Source organism: Vulpes vulpes, chromosome 4 (assembly GCF_048418805.1).
Source record: "Vulpes vulpes isolate BD-2025 chromosome 4, VulVul3, whole genome shotgun sequence".
In the NCBI taxonomy this organism is placed as follows: Eukaryota; Metazoa; Chordata; class Mammalia; order Carnivora; family Canidae; genus Vulpes; species Vulpes vulpes.
Window position 1 is genome coordinate 88,564,397 of NC_132783.1, and position 15,204 is coordinate 88,579,600.

The 15,204-nt window shown below is 49.6% G+C and overlaps 1 protein-coding gene across 2 annotated transcripts in view; it reads left to right on the forward strand.

Moving 5' to 3' along the window:
- Positions 1-12,296, forward strand: part of SH2D4B (SH2 domain containing 4B) — a 79,864-nt gene extending 67,568 nt beyond the window's left edge. Inside the window, exons 7-8 of one of the 2 annotated variants that reach the window (XM_072755121.1) lie at positions 7,826-8,046; positions 12,017-12,296. In XM_072755121.1, the coding sequence (XP_072611222.1) occupies positions 7,826-8,046; positions 12,017-12,109 (314 nt within the window). In that variant the 3' untranslated portion in view covers positions 12,110-12,296. The remainder of the gene's footprint in view (positions 1-7,825; positions 8,047-12,016) is intronic. The other variant, XM_026010167.2, reaches the window with a different exon arrangement.
- Positions 12,297-15,204: the final 2,908 nt, after the last annotated feature.

Below are 15,204 nucleotides of genomic sequence, written 5' to 3' on the forward strand. Positions count from 1 at the left end.
CCTGCACTTAAGGACATTTACAGGAAAGGTGAGGTGCTTTAAATATCATTTGTGCTTCTCACTTTATCTCGTGGAGCATGTGTTAGGAGAGCCCCGCTGTTTCTAACTCTGGCCTATTATTTCTAATTGCTGCTCAGTATTCCATGGGGTGCATCTACCTAATTTTGCTCATCCTCTCCTGGAGTCGTGGGCACCCAGGTTGCCCTCAACTTATCAGCACCACAAATTAATCTAGGAGCCAATTACATTATTTGCCCTGGACCCTTATGGACCCATGTGAGGATTTCTTTCTAATGTATCGCAGGGATGGGTTGTTGGACCAGAGGGCATACGTGCAGTTAATTTGATTAGGGGTGCCAGTGGCTCTCCAGCAGGCTGGCCGGGTCCCGGTTCCCAGCAGCCCTGCACGAGGGCTGCTCACTCTCCACGTTCCACACCCCCACCCCCAGGACGTGATAGGAGCCCCGGATCCCCTCTAGGACTCCCAGGGACTTGGGGAGCCTGGCAACCATCGTCTTCAGGCTGTTCTGTTTGCAAATACATCATTTTACCTAATTGTGGCTACATCATGCAGGCACACAGCACCTGCTGGATTTGCCCCAAAATAGGGGAACAGGGCTCTTCTACTTTCTCTGTGGGCTGTGGGGTGCAGGAACGTGAGCGGGGGCCTCTCTTTAATCCTTCTTCCCCTCTGCTCTTCCCTGCCTGGCGAGGACTTCTCACAGGACCTACCCCTTTCCCCTCTGGAGCGGGTCTGCAGGACTGTGTTCAGAACCCCCAAGTATTTACCCTAAATATAGAGGAAGTTCATAGGCTGTAAAAATCACTTTTGTGCATCTTTGCCAACCCTGGTTCGCAGGACTGTTTACACTGTGGCTCAGCAAATCTCAAACTTGGCTGCATGTTGGGATTACCTGAAAAGACTGTAAACATTACTGACGCTTGTACCCAAAATGAATTAAACAAGACTCTGTCAGAGCGGGCCCGGGCTGAGAGCCGTGCCCCGGAGACTCCAAACAGCCAACACTGACATTTAAAGCTCATTAGTGATACTTTTTCCACCACCCCCTTGGCTAAAACCTCCCCATCCCTCAGAGGACATTGACCGACTTTGAATGAATGTCATAGTGTGATGTGTGGGGAGGTGCAGAGCCGTGATATTTAAATACCTAAAATATTAAATATTGAGTATATACAGTGTGTGCACCTGCAGATGGGAAGGGCGTGAGGGAAGCTTCAGAAGGGGAAGCACGACCCATCCTGGGAGCACCTGTGTGCTCCTCCCCGTGGTGGCCCTGTTCCTTCCCCCAGGCGGGGATCGATCCCTCTCCTGAAGGCGTATCTTCTCCAGCAGCTCGTCGCTTCGTTTATTGTTTATGTATTAATCTCCAAACGCTATGGCCTTTGGCCTTGTGTGCTTTTCAATTTAATAGAGATGGAACTAGAGTGTAGTTATTTTTTAGTAATTAGCTTGTTTCACGCTTCATTGGGAAAAAAAAAAAAAAAAAAAAAAAAAAAAAACGTGTCCTCACTGCATTTTTCCACCTCTGTCGTTTGGAGGCTGTACCACTGTCAGTGCCTATCTTTCAGCGTTTACTTTAGATGATTTAACATGCCTATTTCACCGATTCCAAGTTGATATCCGTCTTTATCCTCTTCCTAAACGCACGGAATTTTTATTTTTTAAATTACTAAGAGTTTTCAATATTTAAGTAATCTCTGCACCCAACGCGGGGCTTGAACTCACGACCCTGAGATCAAGAGGCATGGAGCCAGCCAGGCGCCCCCTCAACATTTTTTTGAAATTTTTAAGTCCAGTGATTCTATTCTCAACTGATCCGATGTTGTTATTATTAGAGTTCTTTTTAAAAATCCTCACATTATCCGTTATTGGTATTGTTTTTGCAGGTCAGTATGTATTTTTAAATTACCCTGCAGGCTCTGTGCTCATCTTTCCTTGCAGCCCATCAGATTCTCTGTCTGGGATCAAATTTCTTCTACCTGAAGCACATCCTTTAGGTTATCCTTGGGAGTCTATTTTCTTGTTTTTTTTTTTTTTTTTTTTTCCTGAAGATCTCTCTATTTCGTCCTTCTCCTTGGAAGAAAGTTTCATTAAACACTGTTATTATTATTATTATTATCATTATTTTCTCAGCACACTGAAAATCTTGTCCGGTTGTCCTCTGGCTTCTGCTGTCGCAACCAAGAAGTTAACCATCAGGCTCATTGTTTGCTCTGTGGACAATCTGCGTTTTTTCTCTGGCTGACACGAGGTCGCCTTGTGCAGTTTCACGGTGATGCGTCTCCGATGGCTCCCCAGTCATTCTCTCCTTAAATCCTGCCTCCTCTCCTTGCCTGTGTGCCCTGGGATCCAGATCCTACAGGCGCTGGCCCTTCTGGCCCTTCCTCCATGTCTCCTGTCCTGAGACTTCGATTGAGCTTCTCTTAGGTCACATTTATGTGCATGTGCCGAGGGGACCCCTTCTTGGCCTGGGCTGTGACTCCTCACTCATCACCCCCCTCGTCCTCCCCCCACCTCATGGGCACTGCTTACTGCTTGTCCCCTGGGATGTACCCCAGAGTCCCGCTTGGCATCCCCCTCGGTTGGTGCTCTCAGGCCTGCCCTGACTTCCAGAGGCTGCAGCAATCTCCTCCTTCTGTGTCTTTGACAGCACTTACTTGTCCTGTGCATGAGATAACACGCTGTAGAGCAAAGAGCACTGGACTTGGAGTCCGAGGACCTGAGTTCAGATGTTGGCTCTGCTTCTCACTAGCTCTGTGACCTTGGGTAAGTCCCTTTTCTTGCTGACCCTCTGTGTCTTCAGGTACGGACTGATGATGATTGGGATGTCGGGAGGACCGAGGGAGATGAGGACCACAGGGTCCCCAGACGGTGCCCAGGGCTGGCTGTGACATGGGGCTTCTTATGTAATGCCCGATGTGTCCTTTTGCACTACCACCCCCCACCCCCGCCTCTGCATAGAAGCCATCCCCAGCCGACTGACGGTCTGGGAGCTGGAATCCAGTGCTACCGCTGTGCACATGTAGCCATGCAGCAATCCTTAGATGAAGAAACCCTCACAGCCTTGAGATCCCTGGCTTGGGTGCCTCTCGCTCATACCCCCCGAGGCCACCTTTTCATCCTTGAACATTCTCACCTTCTTCTTCTGTTTAGGGAACATCAGTAGTTTCTCATCGCCCTTGACATGAAGTCCAGAATCCTTGGGGCCTGGCCCCAGCAGACCTCCACTCCCTGCGTATTGTGCTCCTGCTGCATCCCGTCTCCTACTTTGGCGCTCCCTCCTGTCACAAAGAGCCATGTGCTCATCTCTTCTGCGGACACATCCTTGCCTCACACCTCTGCCTTAACCTTCCTGGTCTCGCTCTAGCGGTCATTTCCAGCCCTGGCACCAGAGCGGGGTGGGCTGCCTCCCCCAGCTGCTCCCCACAGCCCCTGTGACCTTGATCACCACCGGTTATGATGAGCCTTTGCTTTTTCTTTTTTTTTAACAACAAAAAAATTGGCCAATCTTTATTTCTGTCCAGAGTCAAAGCTTCTAGAAGGCAGGAACTGTTTCTCATTCAGGGCCGACTCCCAGGTGCCCAGCATGGGGCCTGGCTCTTAGAGAGTGCTACATACATAGCTCCTGAAGGGAGGAAGGAAAGAAATCACGGGATAAACTGCAGTGCCCATTGTTGGTGGCTGAGAATTGGCTCAGAAGGCATCTGCTGTTGCGTCCTCCAGTAAGCATTCCAGAACAGCTACCCCGGAGCCCCGTGTGGTTAAGGCCGCACCCCTCAGCCAGCCCTGGTCCTTGGCAGAGGTAGAAAGCTTCTGTGATGTCTGGGGAGCCAAGTGCTCACTCCCCGGTAGGAAGGGGTAAGGTGAGACCCCCCCCCCCTTTGTTTCCTTAGCCAACAAGTGGTGGAATGTTTAGAAGGGGCAGAGGTGGGATGGGAGGCGGTATGATTAGTGCTTAGTTCCCAATACACTTGGCTTTGAGCCGATCCGGGGAGACAGAGCGGGGATGAGGAAGGCAGAGTGTGAACGGGCAGGAGAATGTAACAGCTTCTCCTGGTAGGTGTCCTACAGGCCTCCCGGCCACCAAGCAATTCTCCTGGGCGTCAGGTTGTCTGTGGAACGGTCTCCACCATCATGAACTGTGAGGCTATATTACTTGTGGCCTTGGGCCAGATTATAATTTTGATTTCTAGGTAAGTATCAAAGAGTGGGGGCAGATTTCACAGATGTTTAGTGTTCCAGATGCCTGGATGGTCTTCCAGGGGCAGTGCAGGCTGGGGCCCAGGGCCCTAGGCAGTCCCGATCAGAAGAAGTCACCCTCGACAGCTTCTCTCTGGGAGATTTGGGGGCATGGGTGTGAGCAGCACAGCCTCGTGGTGCTATGACCATTGCACCAGGTGACATGCATCCCTGGTGCAGGAGCGGGCCCCTGGGTGCAGCCAACGCAGACTAGTTACATACCTTAGATAGTCATCATGTCCTCAGGCACTGTGGTGGCCATGCTCACGCGTTACTTTGACATGGGCTCGAACAGCCTCACCATGTGGGTAGTGTTACTGGGACCACTTAATAGATGAGGACGTTGGGTTTCAGAGAGGCTTAGGTAACCTGCCCAAGGCCACCGAGGGGACAACTCTCTGAGCTGTGATTCTATTTTTATTTTTTTTAAAAGATTTTATTTATTTATTTGAGATACAGAGAAAGAACAAGCAACAGAGAAGGAGAGAGAGAGAGAGAGAGAGAGAAAGAGAGAGAGAGAAAGAGAGAGAGAGAGCGCATGAACAAGGGAAGGGGCATAGGGAGATGGAGAAACAGACTCTGCACAGAGCAGGGAGCCTGACGTGGGGCTTGATCCCTGGACCCCAGGATCACGACCTGAGCCAAAGGCAAAACACTTAACTGACTGAGCCACCCCGGGCGCCCTGCCTGAGCTGTGATTTCAGTCCATGCTTTTGATTATTGCTCCAAACAAGCCCCCTAACATTCCAGGTACTTGGGGCACAGAGGTCCACCTTTGGTGGCAGGTTGGGTCTTCCCTGAAGCAGAAGTGCAAGAGATTTACTGGAAGAAATGCCCATGGAGAATAAAGAGGAGAGGGAGCAGGAGAAGGTGGGGAGAGAGTTTGGACGTGGTGCAGGTCTGACGCCCATGAAGGGAGGGTGGGAAGGAAGGGCAGTTGGGAGGAGCCTGGCTCAGGGAAAGTCTCCCTCTAGCTGATGGGAACCGCCCCCCCCCCCCAGCAGCCACTGCTCACTGGGGGGGCCCCACCCTCGGTGGGAACGGCAGGCCCCGCGCCCTGAGTCAAGGACACTGGGTCCTGTACCCCCTGTGCCGGAAGCAGCCTGGGGAAACGATGCTTCGGAGCTGGATCCTGGGCAGCAGCTGGAGGCCCTGAGCTCTGGACACTGCTCCTTGCAGGAGCGGCTCCCTTGAGGGAACCTGACAGCTCACTCCGCTCCCACGCAGCTGCCCAGGCTCTGTCCCTGAGCCCTTCCCAGCCTGTTTGCTAATGGACTGCAGCATCTGGGCAGCCTCCTGGGTAGGAGGAGGCTTCCTGACTCCTTCCTGACCAAGTTCAGCATGTTGCACCCTGAATAAAGGGGCCCTGCTGTGTGGGCTGACTGTGGGGAGGAGGGATTGAAATGCAGAAATGTGGGTTTGGGCCATTTTGGCCCAGGGAGGCACCCTTTTCAAATTCCACCACTCAGAGGGACATCTGTTTCTTACCTGCACAAAGGTGGAGGGCAGGTGAGCCGCAGCCTGGGCCTCCCGGGAGCGAGGAGAAGGGGTTCGGTGAGGGAGGATTCAGGGTCCGTTGGGACGAAGAGGGCTGGGGATGAAGATTCTGCACAAAGGGCCTGTGGTGAGGCGCCAGTCATGGTGCACGCGGTGGGTGAGTGAGTGAGTGAGCCCCGCCAGGTAGGTGGGGGTGGGGGGTGGGGACCCTGGAGCCCAGTGTCCCTCCGCAGTCCAGGGAGGCTGTTCACAGGTTCTAGATGGTAGAGACAGGACTTTGTCCTTTTGGTGTACCGGCCACTTTCAGGTATTAGAAAGTCGAGTCCTGCTCAGGTTTGATTGTTCAGTCTCTTACCCGATGCAACACTTCCCTCCGCCCCACATTCCAGTCTGGTCGGAGCTTTAACTTGAGGTGGGGGCTGTGGACATTTTCTGGTTCTTCTTCCTCCCGGCCCTTGGCTCTTGTCTGTCTCCCCTGACTTTTCTCCCCACCCCAGCCACCTGTGGGGTCCAGGTCTTCAGGCACTGGGGCAGGGAGGTGGGTGAGGGACGGTGCTGAGTCTTCTGACAGATTCCAGGTGGCCGTCTTGGTCCCCTTTTGGCCACTGTTGATCCCTGGCTGAAGGCACTAACATCCTGGGGGGTAGGGTGGGGGGGCAGCCCCAGGGTGCATCCTCCTTCCTATGTGGGGATTATGTGTGGATCTTGGGGGGGGTTCCCACTTCCTTCCCCCTCCCCTCTCCCTGGTTTCCTACTTACATAGCCTGGTTGGGGAAAGGGTGGCTCACTTGATTGCTTCTTGGTAAGTCCTGGGCAAGGAGGAAAGAGATGGCTCGCGTTTGTGTTGGCTTCTTTAAAAGAGGGACATGTCACAGTGTGGTTGCCTCTGTGTCCTCTGGGCACAAGGAAAGGCCTGTAGTAGGTGAGCAATGGCGGAGGCGGCGGAGGGACAGGGGGTACCTACGGGAAAGCTTGAGAGTGGCTCTGGGGTGCAGTAGGGGAGAAGTCACAGGTGTGCAGTGCCTCTCAAGGGCGCAGGACCTTCCACCCCTTTGCTACCTGACTGTCGATAAATGACCCACCGAATGTCTACAGAGGGCAACCAAGTGGGGGTATGACAAGGACAATAGGTTTCTCCTCTTCCCACAAACATGGTAACAGGTGCCAGCATTTCCATGGTGTTTCTCGGTTTACAAAATGCCTTCAAATTCCTTACCTGACCGGAAAGTCTTAATGTGCCCTTGATGTAGACAGATGAAGATGATGGCTTAGACGTCAGAGGACGTTGGAGAAGTCGAGGTGTTGGCTGAACATCACGCGGTCCGGATGAAGGCAGGCCGAGCAGGCCGTCGAGGCTTTCTGGCTCTTGCCTTCTCCCCGCCCTTCCCTGCCCTGGGAGGCTGGTGCCCATGCGTGCGGCTTCCTGGGCTCTCTCCGGATGAACCTTTCTGGGGATTGCCCACCGACAAATAAGCAACTCTAGGGCCGGCTCCGACTTTCACACCGCGGTGCAACCAGATGGTGAAGGACTAGCAGAACCTGAGAAAATCGTGCCCTTTGAGCTGTTTTCCTGATGGCCACAGATGGATGGAGGAAGTCTTTTTTACTCTGGAGGACATAGTGTGTTCAGGTGCTCACTCTCGGGTGCCGGGCGGACAGCTGGGGCCGTCATCGTGAGCTACTCTGCTGTTGTCATTAAAGCAGGGCTCTTAGGTTCTCCGCAGGGCAGTGCTTGTTGACTTGTATTTGTAATCGATAGATGCTCTAATTCTGGCTCTTTGCTAATTCTTTGCTTACCCAATTAATCCAAATTAGTGTGGCTTAATTTGGAGGAAAGCGTGCTAAACTCAGGTCCTTGTAGAAAGTCTGCCCCCAGGCTCACAGCTGGTTGCTCTGGACCAAGATGAGTCCTTGGCGGGATGAGGCAAGTGCCCGACAGCTCCTGAGTCCCCCTCTTTCCTGACACCCTGGAAGGAGGATGCGGGGCAGGGATGAGTCGGGGAGAGTGGCAGGGGAAGGGTTTGCTGAACCTACTGACTTTTTTTTTTTTTTCCTTTTTTAAACCAGGAATTATTAGCCGAGAAGATGCAGAAGATCTCCTTGAGAACATGACGGAGGGAGCCTTTTTGGTCCGGGTCAGTGAGAAAATCTGGGGTTACACCCTCTCCTATCGCCTGCAGAAAGGGTTCAAGCACTTTCTTGTGGATGCCTCTGGGGATTTTTACAGCTTCCTGGGAGTGGACCCCAATCGCCACGCCACGCTCACCGACCTCATTGATTTCCACAAGGTATCCTTCAGAGGGGTGCTGGTCAGGAGACAGGACTGGTAGAAACTTAAGGGGAAGGAGCCCCAGACTGCAGGTATTCTAAGAGATGAGGTGGAGGGGGCGCAGGCAGGCCCCGAAGGTCCATAGGATCACAAGGATATGGAACATTGGGGTGCATGAGAGCAGAGCTCGTTTAGACAGGTCCCGGGGCCTGCTGTTCTTCTCTCTGGCTTGCCCTCTGACTAATACAGGCACCCCCAACCCTGGCCTCTAAGCTCCTCTCACCTCAAGTGTCTGAGTGCTCCCTGCCGTCACCCCTTAGGGAAGAGCTAGCCCACCTTCTGTCCAAGCCCGCAGCTCACCTGCCACTCATCCCCCCGACTCCTGCTTTGAGGACATTCTAGGCAGGACTCTGGCACCTTCGCAGAGTTAGCCTAAGCCTAGCTGTCAACCTTGCAGCTTGGGAAGCTTTCCTAGTAGAGTTCCCATGTCTCTTGTTCCAACTACGAGGATCCGTATGTGTGTGGTACATGTGTGACCTTGGGCAGGTTCCTTAGTCTCACTGAACTTTAGTTTCCTAGCCAGGCAAATGGGTGTAGATAAGACTTAGTTCGGATCCCATGAAAATATGTCTGTCACAGACTCCGTAACTGTGAAGTGCTGTTTCTTGAACTGTGAAGTTCTTGTTTTCCGGAACGCTCTTCGTTATTTGTCCCCTTAGTGTAGACATCTCATTAGGGAAGGTGTTGTCTTCCAAACAATCTATGTAGACAGAAACGACTTTTGTGTTAATGAGGCTGTTGACACAAGAGTCAGGGGATAAGCCAAAGGTGGAAATTGGTGAGCCATCAGGGCCGGAGAGGGATTCTGGGAGACAGAGCCCTGGTAGCTGCCCCCCCCACCGGAGCTTTGCAGCTGTCGAAAGGGTCACAGAATTACTGGACCATCTCATTGGGTTTTTGCTATAATAGGGACTCTTGGATTTGTTTTGCCTTTTCTTCTTGGGTGTCCCCAGGGCTCTAGGGACAGTCCTTGACCTCCTTTCTAAGTAAAGCACATGGAAAATTACCCATGTACAAGTACCTAGACCCTGGGTGGAAAGGACTCCTGGGACACTGGACTAACCGGGGAAAGGGCAGATTTCTCCCTGTGTTGGGAAGAGCTTTCAAATGACTCTAGGAAAGACAAAGGGAGGGCACGTGTGGGTACTGGCACCTTCTCTGTGGCAGGTGTATGCCTAGTGCTGTCCACCCATGTTCTCACTGCCTCTTCATGTTAGCTCTGCAAGGGAGGCATCCTGGTCCCATCTCACACATCAGGAAACCAAAGCCAGGGAGCTTGGGTAGCTTCCCTAAGTTTTCACGACTGGCACCACTCGGTCCAAGAGTTAATCCTCAGGCTGTCTGCCCCCTAAAGATTGTGCCTTTTCCTCTGTGCCACGCTGTCTGGTTTCCCTGCTTTGGAGTGTTCAAGCAAAGGAAAAAGGTCAACCCTCAGAGATGCCATGCTGTGGTTCCTGCATGGGAAGCCTAGAAGAGGTGTCCTTGGAGGTCTTTATTCTCTTCCAGATCCAGGGCTGGGGACTTCCAATTTAGTTTCTCCCTCTCAAGAGGGAGTTAGATGCACATGTGGTGATCTCGTGGCCAGCGTGTATAAATTAAAGTTTTAATCACACAATTAATTTATGATTACATTCGAAGAAGAATCAAGTATGACACAAGGTGAATGCGTGTTCACTTCAAATCTCCATTTCCACCCTCCACCTTGAAGTATTAGTTTGCCATTAGTTTGCCAAACACTATCCAAGTGTTTCCTGGCCATTAACACAAAAATTTATGTACATAAGGAAATGCATAGTTTTGTTATTTTCCACATAAGCTGGACAATTCTTTTTTTTTTCCTAATTAAACTATAAATTTAATGCAATTCTCCACCGTACAAATACACCAAGAAGATGGGGGTTTCAAAAAAAAAAAAAAGATAGAATTTTCCCGAAAAACTGAAATGTACAAGTTTGGTCAGGGGAATTCTAACACATAAGGGTAGCGGCATGGGACGAACCAACAATTCTTTACCAGTAGCTCAGCAATTTGATTTTTTAGCAGGATCAATATATCAAACGGTGTATTTTTGTTCCAAGCATGGTCGCTGGAAGCAGGCTGCTAAATTTGAAATCCCAACCTCATTACTGTGTGTGACTTTGGGGAACTCCTGGAATTTTCATGCTTTAGTTTCCTCCTCTGTCAGGTGGGTTTCAGAATTGTACTCACCTCCTCGGGGTCACTGGCAGGTTTCACTGAGCTGTCACTGTGCAACGTGCTGAGACAGTACACCTGACATTTGTGAGTTATCAGGACATTGGCTGTTACCGAAATGCTTCTAGTCGGTGCGTGTCCCGCATCCTCATGCCTGCCCCGTGGTATTCTCTGATGGCCACTGACACAGGTCTCCACGACCACGAATAGGGCTGCGGAGATTTGCTCATCTATGTCACGTTGGGCACAGGTGCAAGTATTTCTCTGGGATGGATCCGTCATACTGGGATTGCTAGATGGAAGATTATGCACATTTTAATTTGAAAAGATCTGCCAGATTGGCCTCCAAACACGTAGCGCCAATTCCTGTGTCTGCCAAAACTAGATGAGGCTGTTTCCCCACACTGCTGCCAACCCTGGGGATTATCAGTCATTTTAATTTTTTCCCATCAGATGGGCAGATGCTCTATCTCACTGTTGTTTAGCTTGCATTTCTCCAATTACTACTGACACAGAGGATCCTTTCATATGTTTAATGGCCACTTGGAGTTCTTACGTGGATTGTCCATTCCTATCCTTTGTCCTTTTTCTACTTAGATGTCTCCTTTCTTACTGACATGTCAATTCTTGCAGCAACTGAATTATGCTTTTGTTATGTCTCTTCTGCTCCTCAGGTCTTCTATTGACATTTTTATTTTTATTTAAATGGGCACTCTTTTCATTTATAGGTTCTTTAATAAAAAAAATAGCCCATACTTTAAACAAATATTTATTTATTTTGAGAGAGAGAGAGAGAGAGAGCGAGCGAGCATGAGCTGGAGGGGCAAAGGGAGAGGGAGAGAGAATCCCAAGCAGACTATGCACTGAATGTGGAGCCCGATGTGGGGCTTGATCTCATGACCCTGAGATCATGAACTAAGCTGAAATGAAGAGTCCAACATTTAACTGGCTGCACCACCCAGGCACCCTATGAATAATAGCCTATTCTTATTTCATGGATTATTCACCTTCTTATTCCATTGAGGAGATTAATACTCATCCCTTAAAGGCTCTTTCCATTTGTTTTATAAATCTGGTATTTTCTTGGGAGTCAGTTCTGTTGTTGAGTTTGGCATCTTTCTTTTATGAATAGGATTTCCTTAAGTGTGTATAAACTTTGAGCCATGAGGTGGTGTCTGAACTTTGAATTTCCTGTTTATCCATCAGTGGGTCCAGTCCCTGTTTCCCAAATCCATTCTCTCCATACTGTAAGGGTTGGAGTTGACAGTGAGTAGTTAATCTTTTGGGTATGGGAATGTCTGAGCTTTTGTGGTCTCTTTGGCCTCCAAAGGAAGGGTGGTGTCTCTCCTCACTTCCCAGTCTGCCTGTGGCAAAGACCTTTGCTGTCTGGGGTTCACCAGCCGGTCCCTCTGATCCTTACTCCAGGCCCCGCCCCACCTTAGCTCCTCTGACAATCGCATCCTGTAGGTCTTTTGGTCTTCAGATATTCTTTAACATTTAGCTTTGTTGATGGCCTTCCTTCTTATTTTCCCATATTGGATTTATTTCCATTTCTCAATATGGCTTATTTCTGTTTAAAAGCGGGTTTTTTTTCCTGTCATTTCTATAAATTTGAGTGAGGAGGAGGCAGATACATATTCATAGACTTTCTATCTTGAACTGGCCTCTCTCTGGTAGATGTTTATTTCCCTTGCTTGGTTATAAGTAATTCTTCCTTTTTTGTTTTTTCCTTTTAGGAGGAAATTATCACTGTTTCAGGGGGAGAGCTGCTACAGGAACCCTGTGGACAGAGGGACAGCCCACCAGACTACCATCTGTTGTTTGAATGATTCCCCCCCACTCCCCTTATCAATGGGCCTTCTTTGGGCATCCATTTTTTTGAACTCAAGAACTTCCCAGCTCAAATCCCTATGAACTCCTGGAAGATCCCCACCATCCAGAGGATCAAGTAGATTAGTATGTCTCAAGGGATATGAAATATATGGCATATGTGCTATTGGTCCCCGTCCCGATGCCCAGGACAGAAATTGCTAAGAGCTGATGCAACTCTTTCATGAAGAGTTTAGTTATGACTTCAGAGAATGAAGCCTATTTGCCATCGCCACCCTAAACTGAGCTCCTAGAGCACACGGGTCGTCATGTTTTAATAATCCAAAATAATTCCAGTGCCGAACTCTGAATTTAACAAATGGAAGACATTCAATAAATGTTTGTTGAATGAATGCAGTTTTTCTGAAAGTTTCCCAACACTCAGCAGCGATGTTTCCTAGTAAGTTATTTCCTACCTGTTCTGTCTATAAGATCATGGAGAGTATAGAGGGAATATTGCAAAGGATTTGTGTGGAAAATATAGATGCCGCATTTTAATGATGTACATTATTGCCCTCATTGATTTTGTCATTGGGATGATTGCCCAAGGCTTCTGAGACCCACCTTTCAGAATAGGTGACTGACACTGCACTGCCTTCCTTATTTGCCTCTTCTTCTGCCACCGTCCCCTGGTCTAGGAATCCTATCTTGACCCTGGTTGTGCAATATTGAGGCAGCGGTTTCGTGTATTCTCATAGATGTGCCCCAAACCTGGGGTGAATTATAAATCCAAGAAAGCCTTTGCTGTCTAGGATTTGGCCCTCGTTATGTAGGTTACCCGAATAATTACATCTGCCTTCGTAGTCCTTTTGATTCTGATCTTCGTCTTCACTGAATCTGAGTATGGTTTTCATATCAACAAGAATCTTCCAGTGACTCTGCAGTAACTCAGGGATGCTGTCTTCATGCAAACTCAGGTGCTCACGTTTATGGATATATGCATGGAGGCAGCATGTTAGGATGGGAATATGGCAGTGGAATCAAGCAGACTTGTGTTCAAGTCCCCACCCTGGAAACTTAACTTGCCTTTTAATACTAGCGGCACCGTATTTGGCGGGAGTGAAAGGATGGATGGACCCTGTGCATTGTCAGTGGACGGGCTTACCTCACTTGATAGTCATGTCCCACATCTCTTCTGCTCTACTTCACCTCTTTCCTCCCCTACTCTTCACATCTCTGGCCACTTGCTTCACCCTGGTCACCAGAACTGCAATTCATTCTGCACCGACTCTGTTCTTTCTTACGGGGCCCTTCCGCTTCATGTCGGATGAGCCAATTCCACCCTGCCCCGTGCGGTACTTTGGGGCCCTCATCTCCTATTGCTGCAGATGCAGAAAACACCTGTGCAACCGTCAAGAGCAGGTGATTAACTCTGCATGGGGCGAACGTTGGGTCAATGGGAGACAGCAGCTGGTAGGTTACCTCTTTTCCCCTCCTCCTGCTGGGGGGCTGTTCGGACAGGCAGTTCTACAACCTCTGAAAAGACAGTCCTGCAAGACGGAGCAACTTGTGAAGAAAACAAGGAGTGGCCAGATGAGGTCCGCCCCCTCCTGTCCATCCCTGCTCCTCTCTGCCTCCCTCTCCAGCTCCCCTGGGCAGGAGCAATTAAGTGGCAGCACACTGGCCTTTGCTGCAGGCTCTGCCTTTTAGGGAAGCCAGGATAAGGACCCATCATACTAATGCATTCGATAATGTCAGCCTCACAACCTGGCTTCTGTCTGCTGTCTCCCAGGGCCCCAGAATGAATAGAACAAAGAGAAAGGGGAGGAGAAACCTGCTTCTTGAATGCTGCCAAGGTGCTTTCAAACCATAACCGATTATGGTTAGATTTCCTTCTACTAGACTTCTGTTCTAGTTGCCTTAGAGGAACTGAATTTTAGTTTTGGCCGTGCTATTTACTAACTACGTGACTTTGTTCAAGACATTCAAGCTCGTGAAGGCTCAGTCTACCCAAGGAGAGGGTTTTCTATGTAGCCACCATGAGTTTTTTTGGTGGGTCAGTTAAATGAGCAGTGTGAAAGCTCTGTCTAAATGGAAAGCATTGCGGATAACAACCCCAGAAACAGCAACAATTATTTTAGGCTTAACAGTGATGGGGCAGGGGAATGTGGTGTGATGACTTTCAAGGTGTTGAAAGAAACTTCTTATTCCAAGCACCAGCAGCAGCTCTGTGAGGCGACCAAGCCGGGCTGAGAACCTGAACCCCTGAGCTGTTGTTCCTGTCACCCCTAATTAATATGTGAGAGACAACAGCTGAGTTTTCTATGCCTAACACATTTATTTCATTTTATTTGGGGCCTGCACCTTCTGCATGTCTCATATATTTTAGGTTTTACCTGGCCTTAAAATAAATTCCTTGTAAGTTGTCCTGCAAATGAAATTACTGTCTGGAAAACTGCAATTTCATCTTGAGAGTTTTATTATGCTAATAAATGTCAGGATTCTCAAATAAAGGGATTGCCTTTTTTTTTTTCCCTGAGCCCTACAAATATAATGAAAAATCGTCAGTCAGCTACAAGACTCAGCAGAGAGAAGATTTACAGTCTATAACTAGAAAGAAAAGTTGTAAAAAACACCATGCAAGTTAATGGAAGATAAATGGCACTGAATGGAAAGGTAGCATGGGGTCCTGGTCGGGGGAGGGGGCCCTGCATAGCAGAGCTGGAGAGCTGGACACACGGGGTGTCAGGGTCCAAGGGGCACGGGCTGCAAGCGGCTCCTCGGAGCTAGAATGGAGCCCTGGACGTGAAGACCTGGGCGCCTGGGGAAGGTGGCCCCCTTCCTGTCCCCTTGAGCCCTTCATCAGCCTCAGGACTGAATTTAGAGCCAGAAAGCTGGAATTTATTTTGTGATCCTAGGCAAGCATCTCTGATTCTCTGGGTCACGGTTTCTTCTGTGACATGGGGTAAACCACGTCTGTCCCACTCAGATGGTGGCTGGGAAAATGCAGGCGACCTTGGAACCATGTGAGGGCGAGGGGTGCCGCCCCCCCCCCCACATTGTGCACTTGAAAAGTCACATATAACTTTTGACTCCCCCCAAAACTTAACTGTGA